Below are 10,557 nucleotides of genomic sequence, written 5' to 3'. Positions count from 1 at the left end.
TATAGACAATTTGCGATATTTTTTGGTCTGACCGAGATCTATTTTTCAAAAAACGGTAACTGACATACGGCTGGGCCAGACATAGGGGGCAAGGCTGTTGCGGGTGCTACGGACTCAACGGACTTGGATATGGAGGCGATTACTTTTCTTCCTCAAAAAGGGAAATCGTCGATGTCTCGTTGTACGCCTGCCCCTCCGATCTTGGCTTGGGATGGATTATTAAACCGTCGATGATTTAAAATTAGCGACAGTTGTTAATACGACTATTAACCGTCGCTAAATACAGCGAGGGTTTTTTTAATCCGTCGCTACATATAGCGAAGGTTAGGTAAAACCGTCGCAACTTTTAATCAGCGACGGTTTCACCAAAACTATCGCTAATTTAAAAGTTGCAAACCAAAATAATTGGGCGCCCATTTTTCGCTGCGTGCTAATATGCATGCCATGAATAATAATATTGAGGGCATGCGATTAATGTACGCCATTAATGCCTAAACATGAATTTTTTTAAAAAAAATGATTTACTTTTAACTAGCGTGCATGTTCCATTAATGCCTAGACATGATTTTTTTTAAAAAAATGATTTACTTTTAACAGCGCACATAAACATGCACGTTGTTAATAATACTACTAACGGCGTGCCTTTATTGTGCGCTGCGAAAATTGCATAGGTTATTAACAGCTCACATATAACTGCACGCTGTCATTTATATAATTTATTAACAGCACACATAAATGCATGCTGCGGATATTACTATCTGCAGCGTGCTTTTAATGCACGTGGTTATTTTTGTCAAAGTACAACAATATTAACAGCGCACATATGGGTGTACGTCGTTAAAAGTAATATTCGCAGCGTGCTTTTAATGCACGTTTGTGAGGGCCCGTTATCCTAATAACGATTTATTAGCATGCAATCATGATTAATCAGTAAACAGCGGAAAAGTGAGTTAAAAATTTGCGTTTGGGCCTATAAAAATTTCGGCATGACCTTCCCGTAAATAGGACATACCAGAAAATCAAATACTCAAAATAAACAACATATGCCCTCAATAAACACAACAGCATACACACGTGCCAGCCAGACACGATCATGACATATCTAACCCAAAATATCATAGAGTCGACAAGGCTCGATAATACCATAATACAATCCTCCAAATATATACGTAGAGTATCTGGGAGACAGCAACACCACGCAGTACCTAAATACAACTGCGTCTACTCTCAAGGAGCTCTGGTACTTCCTGAGGCTTCCTCTCGAGCGCCTGAGGCCGAACCACCTGTACCACCTGTCATGTCCACACACAAAAGACACGACAACCCCCTCTCGGGGGTCAGTAACCCCAGTACGAGACATCAAGAAACCACGATATATGACATAGAAATATAATGATGCCATGCATGAATAGGTGCAAGATATCCGGATATCAGGAGTCAAATGATCGATATCAACAACCATACATATATGCTCGAGCTGGTCCACGACTCAGCGGACCGTGCCTGGGATATGGCCCAGCCTCGAAGCCAGCAACTACCTAAGCCGGACCGAATCAAGGTAGCCAAACATCTCCAGAACACCATATCATATCATATATATAACGGATCTCAACCGAAATATAATTGGATCTCAATAACAGATAGGCTCAATATGATATGTTCAGTGGTATTGATGTGTCTAACCAAAATAAAATGTGTGTGAACCAAAAGAAATATTTTATTTTATTTTGCACATCAATTACCAACTGATAATATGCGAGTCAGCATATAATATCACGTAAATCAGCAAATAGTAAATAAATCATACACAGGATCATCAGATGCCTCTGTCACACATCGTGAAAAATAACTGATCTCTACGTACCTCAACTAATTTACCAGTAACTTAAATCCTCAAGAAAGTCCTGGAATTGCCAACTCAGACAAATCACCTGAATATTAATTTAAATGGTCTTATTATCGTATAAAAATTCCAGAACCATTTAAATTTACTAAAAATCCAATTTCAACAATTTAGGCATTTTAAATTCCTAAAATTCCAATATTCGACTAAAATGCCTAAAATCAATTATTTCTATTTTATCGTCGCAAAATATTCTTTTTAGCTTTAAATGACGCCAAACTAATATTTAAGCGACTGCGATAAATTCTAGGTTCACCAGATTATACCTCCAACCCGCACAATTCCGGAACCTACAACAATAACCCAATAATTAATCAATAATGATACATTATTTGAGTGGAAATTGAATTAATTTCACACAGGAAACAATTCGCACCGATACAAGTTGTACTTCCAATACCAGTGGAATCGTCTTATTTCGAAGTTGCTTATCCTTTCGATTAAGAATCTGTATAGGATACTCAACATAGCTAAGAGAACTGTCCAACTCCACATCCTCGGGTCTCAGAACATGAGATGGATCTGGCTCATACTTCCGCCGCATAGATACATAAAACACATCATGTATAGCAGAAAAACTCTGCGGCAAGTCCAATCTATAAGCCTCTCATCCTTTTTCTAATCAAATTTATCTTTTCATTCATTTCTTCAACGAACTCAGGTTGTGCCAATGGTTTTTCTCCAACTTCATTCCAACATACAGGCGATCGACACCTTCTACCATACAAAGCTTCGAATGGTGACATCCCAATAGTTGTTTGAAAACTATTATTGTAGGAGAATTCGACCAATGATAAAGATTCTTGCCAGTTTCCACCAAAATCCATGACCACAGATCGTAACATATCTTCCAAATTTTGTATAGTCCTCTCTGTCTGACCATCTGTTTGGGGATGATAAGCTGTACTCATTGCCAACTTAGTACCCAAAGCATTCTGAAGACTACTCCAAAACTTGGAAGCAAATCTAGGATCTCGATCGGATACAATAGATACTGGAACTCCATGCAATCGAATAACATTATCCACATATAATCGTGCCATTTTATTATAAGCATAAGTACGATCGTATGGAATAAAGTGTGCTGATTTAGACAATCTGTCAACTATCACCCAGATTGCATCACAACCTCTGTTTGATCTGGGCAAGTGAGTCACGAAATCCATTGCAATATGTTCCCAGTTCCATTGGTGGTATTTCTAAACTCTGTAACATACCTCCAGGTTTCATTCTCTCGGCTTTAACCTGCTGGCATGTCAAACATTTCACTACAAATTCTGAAATATCTCTCTTCATCGCATCCCACCAGAAATATGGTTTCAGTATGTCGTACATTCTATGAGTACCAGGATGAACACTATAACGGCTGCAATGCGCCTCTTGAAGCAATGCTTCTTTCAATCTTGTGACATTTGGTACCACTAATCTGTTATTCATTCGTAAACAACCATCTGATGAGATATTGTATTTATCTGGGTTACCAGACAAAACCAGATCTTTCGATTTCTGAACCTGTGAATCATTCTTTTGAGCTTTCTTGATCTTCGAAATAATCTTCGGCTCAAATTGTAAAGCAGAAACAATAAAATGATTGCCTTTCGGCTGAAAAGTCCAACCAGAAGTACATAAATCATCATAATTCTGCCAGACATGGATAGATGCTATCTTAACATCCTGATATTTCCGGCTTAATGCATCTGCAACTTGATTCATTTTTCCTGGCCGATACTGTATTTCACAGTAAAATCCTTCAATAAATCTAACCATCGTCTCTGCCTCATATTCAGTTCTGATTGAGTAAACAGATATTTCAAACTCTTATGATCTGAGTAGATAATAAACTGCTCATCGTATAGATAATGTCGCCAAACTTTTAAAGCAAAAACAATGGCTGCTAGTTCAAGATCATGAACTGGATATCGGGATTCATGTGTTTTCAATTGCCTTAAAGCATAGGCAATAACTTTTCCATGTTGCATTAAAACACATCCCAAACCTCTTGATGATGCATCAGTACAAACCACAAATCCACCTGATCCAGATGGCAATGCTAACACTGGTGCTGTTGTCAGCTTCTCTTTCAATGTAAGAAAACTATTCTCACATTCATCTGACCAAATAAATCTTGCATCTTTCTTAGTCAGTTGGGTAATAGGTCAGGAAATCTGCGAAAATCCTTCAATGAATCGTCTATAATACCCAGCCAATCCCATAAAACTTCGAATCTCCGGTATATTGGTTGGTCTAGCCCAATTCAGGACTGCTTCAACTTTACTCGGATCTACAGATATACCTTGGGCTGATATCACGTGACCCAAAAATATCACGCTATCCATCCAAAATTCACACTTCGACAACTTAGCATACAATTGAGAATCTCAAAGTGTTTGAAGAACCAATCGTAAATGCTCTTTATGTTCCCGCTTTGATCTCGAATACACCAGTATATCATCAATAAAGACAATAACAAATTTATCCAGAAAATTTCTGAACACTCTATTCATCAAATCCATAAACACTGCTGGTGCATTTGTTAAACCAAATGGCATTACTAAGAATTCATAATGCCATATCTAGTTCTAAAAGCTGTTTTAGGAACATCTTCTTCTCTAACCCGAAGTTGATGGTATCCTGATCGAAGATCAATCTTCGAATAAACAGAATTTCCTTGAAGCTGATCAAACAAGTCATCAATTCTAGGCAGAGGGTATTTATTTTTAACAGTAACTCGATTGAGCTGCCTATAATCAATGCACATTCTCATGGAACCATCTTTCTTCTTTACGAACAGTACAGGTTCTCCCCAGGGTGACATAATAGGGCGTATATAACCTTTTTCGAGTAAATCCTCTAATTGCTCTTTCAATTCTTTCAGTTCTGCAGGAGCCATTCTGTACGTCGCTCTAGAGATCGGTGCAGTACCCGGCATCAAGTCGATGCTAAAATCAATTTCTCTCTGCGGTGGAAAGCTTGGTATTTCTTCATGAAAGACATCGGGAAATTCTTTCGCTACTGGGATATCAGATAATTTCGGTTCTTTCTTGATAGCATCCACAGCATAAACCATATATCCCTCATTTCCTAAAGATAATAATCTAAACATTTCCATCGCTGAGACTAACGGTATCTTAGCCTGTGATCCTCGACCATAAAAATTCCATTTGCTACCATAGTATGGCCTAAATCGTACTACACCATGAAAACAATCTACAGTGGCTCGATAACTAGACAGTGTTTCCATACCAATGATACAATCAAAATCATGCATCGGTAATACAATCAAGTTTGTGATCATAATGCTATTATCGAAATGCAACACACAATCTAACACAATTTCCCCAGATGGAATAAATCGACCAGCTGGCGTAGACACAGATACAGTTTCATGAAATGGTGTTGTCCAAAGTTCATATTCATCAACATAATCGGATGCAATGAATGAATGAGATGCTCCAGTATCAAATAAAACTCGTGCAATATGATCGTAAATAAGGCAAGTACCTGCGATCACCTCGCCTGGAGCCTCTCTAGCCTGATCCTCGGTCAAAGCATATACTCGAGCTTGTTGAGGACCCTGGAAAGACTGTGGCACATTACCCCTGACCTGTGGGTAACTAGACTGCTGGTAGGATGGTGCAGGAGAAAATGGTCGCTGAGATGAGCCACCTGGAAACCTCTGGCATAAGGCAACTGTTGTGGCTGCATTTGTCCCTGTGCACGGTTCGGACAAACTCTGGCAAAATTCCCTGACTGACCACAAGTATGACATGAACCCAATACTCCACTACACTGTGCAGTAGGATGTCTTCCACCACATCGATCACAGTAAATCACGGGGTACTGTCCACCTGTTGCACTTTGCGAATTGCTCGAACTAGAGGAACTGGACTGATATTTCTTTTTAAACTGTTTTCCTTTTGGTCTGAATTGTTTTTGTTTCTGTTGGTATGACTGTTGAGATGGAAAAGATGGTGTACCTGCTGAAAAAAATGAACCACCACTAGGCATTTGTGGAGCCTGTGGTTGTCTACCCCTTTTCAATCCAGCTTCAATTCCAATCGCCTTGTCCACAGCTTCAGCATAAGTTGTAGGCGACCCAACCATAACCATAGCATGTATTTGGTAGTCCAGTCCTTCCAAAAATTTTGAAATTTTACCTTTTTCACTGACAGCCACGTGGGGTACATAAGTGAGAAGAGCAGAAAGTTGTCGAGCATATTCCTCAACAGACATATTGCCCTGAACTAGTCGATGAAATTCCGATTCTCTGGCTGAGTAGTAGGATGGTGGAGCATATTCTTGGAGGAATTTAGCACGAAACACCTCCCAAGAGATCTGACTACCTGTTTGTTGCAGTACATTTGTAGTAGCCTCCCACCAACGTTGTGCACGATCCCGTAGTTGGAGAACTGCCATAGTTAACCTTCTATCAGAATCATAATGTACCGTGTTGAACAGGAATTCCATGTGTTTCAGCCATCCTTCTGCTCGATCACTGCCTTCATTCCCAAAGAATTTAGCAGGATGCATATTCTGAAATCGAGCTACAGCCAATTCCATTTCATCCACTCGGTGCACTAACTGTTCTACCTCTGCATCAGCTTTAGCGGCTATCTCTGCAGCAGAACGCCCGCGCCTACCTCGAGAAACTCTATCATTTCCTCCGATGTTCTGTGCCCCAGACTCCTGAGCCACTTCTTTTCCTTAACCTTTATTTCCTCTAGTTGCCATTCTACAGGATTTAAGGTTAAATTCCCAAAATATTCAATAACCTCAATATAACCAAAACACTGAAATAAAACTCAAATGTATAGTCTACATGTCATATCTCTAAGATACTAACATATAATTCATTCCAGGCAAGAGCAAATAATTTCAAATAATCAAACACATGCGCACAAATATCTTGTGCCTAAACTCGAGTGTACTAACTCTAGTACGAGCGTATCCCAGTCTACGCTCTAATACCAACTGTGAGGGCCCGTTATCCTAATAACGATTTATTAGCATGCAATCATGATTAATCAGTAAACAGCGGAAAAGTGAGTTAAAAATTTGCGTTTGGGCCTATAAAAATTTCGGCATGACCTTCCCGTAAATAGGACATACCAGAAAATCAAATACTCAAAATAAACAACATATGCCCTCAATAAACACAACAGCATACACACGTGCCAGCCAGACACGATAATGACATATCCAACCCAAAATATCATAGAGTCGACAAGGCTCGATAATACCATAATACAATCCTCCAAATATATACGTAGAGTATCTGGGAGACAGCAACACCACGCAGTACCTAAATACAACTGCGTCTACTCTCAGGGAGCTCTGGTGCTTCCTGAGGCTTCCTCTCGAGCGCCTGAGGTCGAACCACCTGTACCACGTGTCATGTCCACACACAAAAGACACGACAACCCCCTCTCGGGGGTCAGTAACCCCAGTACGAGACATCAAGAAACTACGATATATGACATAGAAATATAATGATAATGCAATGCATGAATAGGTGCAAGATATCAGGAGCTGGTCCACGACTTAGCGGACCGTGCCTGGGATATGGGCCAGCCTCGAAGCCAGCAACTACCTAAGCCGGACCGAATCAAGGTAGCCAAACATCTCCAGGACACCATATCATATCATATATATAACGGATCTCAACCGAAATATAATTGGATCTCAATAACAGATAGGCTCAATATGATATGTTCAGTGGTATTGATGTGTCTAACCAAAATAAATTTGTGTGAACCAAAAGAAATATTTTATTTTATTTTGCACATCAATTACCAACTGATAATATGCGAGTCAGCATATAATATCACGTAAATCAGCAAATAGTAAATAAATCATACACAGGATCATCAGATGCCTCTGTCAGACATCGTGAAAAATAACTGATCTCTACGTACCTCAACTAATTTACCAGTAACTTAAATCCTCAAGAAAGTCCTGGAATTGCCAACTCAGACAAATCACCTGAATATTAATTTAAATGGTCTTATTATCATATAAAAATTCCAGAACCATTTAAATTTACTAAAAATCCAATTTCAACAATTTAGGCATTTTAAATTCCTAAAATTCCAATATTCGACTAAAATGCCTAAAATCAATTATTTCTATTTTATCGTCGCAAAATATTTTTTTTAGCTTTAAATGACGCCAAACTAATATTTAAGCGACTGCGATAAATTCTAGGTTCACCAGATTATACCTCCAACTCGCACAATTCCGGAACTTACAACAATAACCCAATAATTAATCAATAATTATACATTATTTGAGTAGAAATTGAATTAATTTCACACAGGAAACAATTCGCACCGATACAAGTTGTACTTCCAATAACAGTGGCTAAAATCGAGCCTAAACCGAAGATGACCGGCAACAGGCGGCAAACTCGCCGGAAAAGATGATCGGAATCTCGCAGAAAAACGGAGCCGACGGGTCGTTCTCGAAAATTTGCAAAAGTGGTATCAAAAGAAACCTTACGACATAAGGAACAAAACCCCTCAATCAATTTCCGAACTCCGGCGACGTACGGCGACGATTTAACGAAGAAACGCGCGACGGGTTTCCGATAGGTTTTCAAGAATCACGATTTTACCTAGCAATAGTGATATCAATGGAAAGCTTACGTCGAGAGCTTTTTAATCGTATATTTACTTGAATTTTTTGGCGACCAGTGCGGCCACAATCGACGGTCAAAGGTGGCGAAAATTGTGAAAATTTGTACAGAAAGTTACGGGAGGAAAGGTGGTGAAAAACGATGATAATGATCATTATTCTATATAATTAATCTTAATTATCGCCAAATAACATATAATTAAATCGGGTCATTACAACGTTGTTGATGACGTGCAGGGAAAAATCATTTTTCTTGTAGTGGCATCCCCTCGCAAATGTATGACTCGATAAAATAATACACACATATATGTACTTATATATGTCTGGGAACTCTCAACAAAGACCCAACTACTGGGCAACGCTACCTGACGTGTCAAAACCTCCTGGATAACCTATTATGGCATCAAAAAAAACCACAACATAAAAAGAAAAGAAGGGCAGTACGACGAACAAGTAAAATTATGACAAGAATAACTGACATGAAATAAAATCAAGTAAAATGCAATGCAATGCATGTCGGTAACAACAAAATAACGGATTCAAAATGAAATGCATCAGCAACAAGAACAGTGGCCACTCGTGCCAAGAATACAGCAATGAAATATCAAGCCGCCGCTCATCCATGCAGCAACGAAATATCAAGCCGCCGCTCATCCATGCACGTAGCATCGAGTGTCCGGTAGCAAGCCGGTCAATCCTCATGCAGTCATCAGGATTGTTATGAATGTGTTTTATCTGTTGTTAAGTTTCTGGAAATATGATTCGACTAGTGTTTGAGGAAGAACACACTATTGCTTGGACCGAGTATTGAACTCGATATTAGATCGATGACTATAAATGTGATGCTACGAACAAATATATATGCAACAAGACAAACGAATTTACGTGGTTCGGCAGCGTGCTAAAATGCATGCCGTGAATAATAATATTGACGGCATGCGAATAATGTACGCCGTTAATGTCTAGACATGATTTTTTTTTAAAAAAATTATTTACTTTTAACAGCGCACATAAAATGCACGCTGTTAATAATACTATTAACGGCGTGCCTTTATTGCGCGCTGCGAAAATTGCATAGGTTATTAACAGCTCACATATAACTGCACGCTGTCATTTATATAATTTATTAACAGCACAAAATAAATGCATGCAGCGGATATTACTATCTGCAGCGTGCTTTTAATGCATGCCGTTATTTATGTCAAGTGCAACAATATTAACATCGCACATATGGGTGCATGCCTTTAAAAGTCATATTCGCAGCGTAATTTTAATACACTGTTGTTGATGACGTGCTGCGAAAAATCATTTTTCTTGTAGTGGCATCCCCTTGCAAATGTATGACTCGATAAAATAATACACACATATATGTATTTATATATGTCTGGGAACTCTCAACAATGACCCAACTACTGAGCAACGCTACCTGACGTGTCAAACCCTCCTGGATAACCTATTTGGCATAAAAAAAAACCACAACATAAAAAGAAAAGAAGGGCAGTACGACGAACAAGTAAAATTATGACAAGAATAACTAACATGAAATAAAATCAAGTAAAATGCAATGCAATACATGTCGGTAACAACAAAATAACGGATTCAAAATGAAATGCATCAGCAACAAGAACAGTGGCCACTCGTGCCAAGAATGCAGCAATGAAATATCAAGCCGCCGCTCCTCCATGCAGCAACGAAATATCAAGCCGCCGCTCATCCATGCACGTAGCAAGCCGGTCAATCCTCATGCAGTCATCAGGAATGTTATGAATGTGTTTTATCTGTTGTTAAGTTTCTGGAAATATGATTCGACTAGTGTTTGAGGAAGAACACACTATTGCTTGGACCGAGTATTGAACTCGATATTAGATCGATGAATATAAATGTGATGCTACAAACAAATATATATGCAACAAGTCAAACGAATTTACGTGGTTCGGCAGCGTGCTAATATGCATGTCGTGAATAATAATATTGACGGCATGCGATTAATGTACGTCAAAAATGATTTACTTTTAACATCG

General features: G+C 38.9%; 1 protein-coding gene across 5 annotated transcripts; it reads right to left on the bottom strand.

Moving 5' to 3' along the window:
- Positions 1-950: 950 nt before the first annotated feature.
- Positions 951-8,658, bottom strand: LOC142543424 (uncharacterized). 5 transcript variants are annotated; one of them, XR_012819739.1, is made up of 4 exons: positions 8,234-8,657; positions 2,170-2,193; positions 1,865-1,931; positions 951-1,292 (listed from the first exon to the last, which is right to left on the bottom strand). XR_012819739.1 is itself a non-coding variant. In XM_075650673.1 (4 exons), exon 3 carries the CDS (start codon positions 6,461-6,463, stop codon positions 5,447-5,449), a length of 1,017 nt encoding a protein of 338 aa, XP_075506788.1. In that variant the 5' UTR covers positions 6,464-6,635; positions 7,819-7,885; positions 8,124-8,658; the 3' UTR covers positions 951-1,292; positions 5,405-5,446. The 5 variants fall into 5 exon arrangements, 1 of the variants encoding a protein (XP_075506788.1); XM_075650673.1 differs by lacking the exons at positions 1,865-1,931; positions 2,170-2,193 and adding exons at positions 5,405-6,635; positions 7,819-7,885 and having other exon boundaries at positions 8,124-8,658; XR_012819741.1 differs by lacking the exons at positions 1,865-1,931; positions 2,170-2,193 and adding an exon at positions 7,819-7,885 and having other exon boundaries at positions 8,124-8,657.
- Positions 8,659-10,557: the final 1,899 nt, after the last annotated feature.

The sequence above is a fragment of the Primulina tabacum genome, chromosome 4, assembly GCF_025594145.1.
Source record: "Primulina tabacum isolate GXHZ01 chromosome 4, ASM2559414v2, whole genome shotgun sequence".
Lineage (NCBI taxonomy): Eukaryota > Viridiplantae > Streptophyta > Magnoliopsida > Lamiales > Gesneriaceae > Primulina > Primulina tabacum.
Note: the sequence above shows the minus strand (reverse complement) of the source record. Positions and strands in the feature narration are given on the sequence as shown.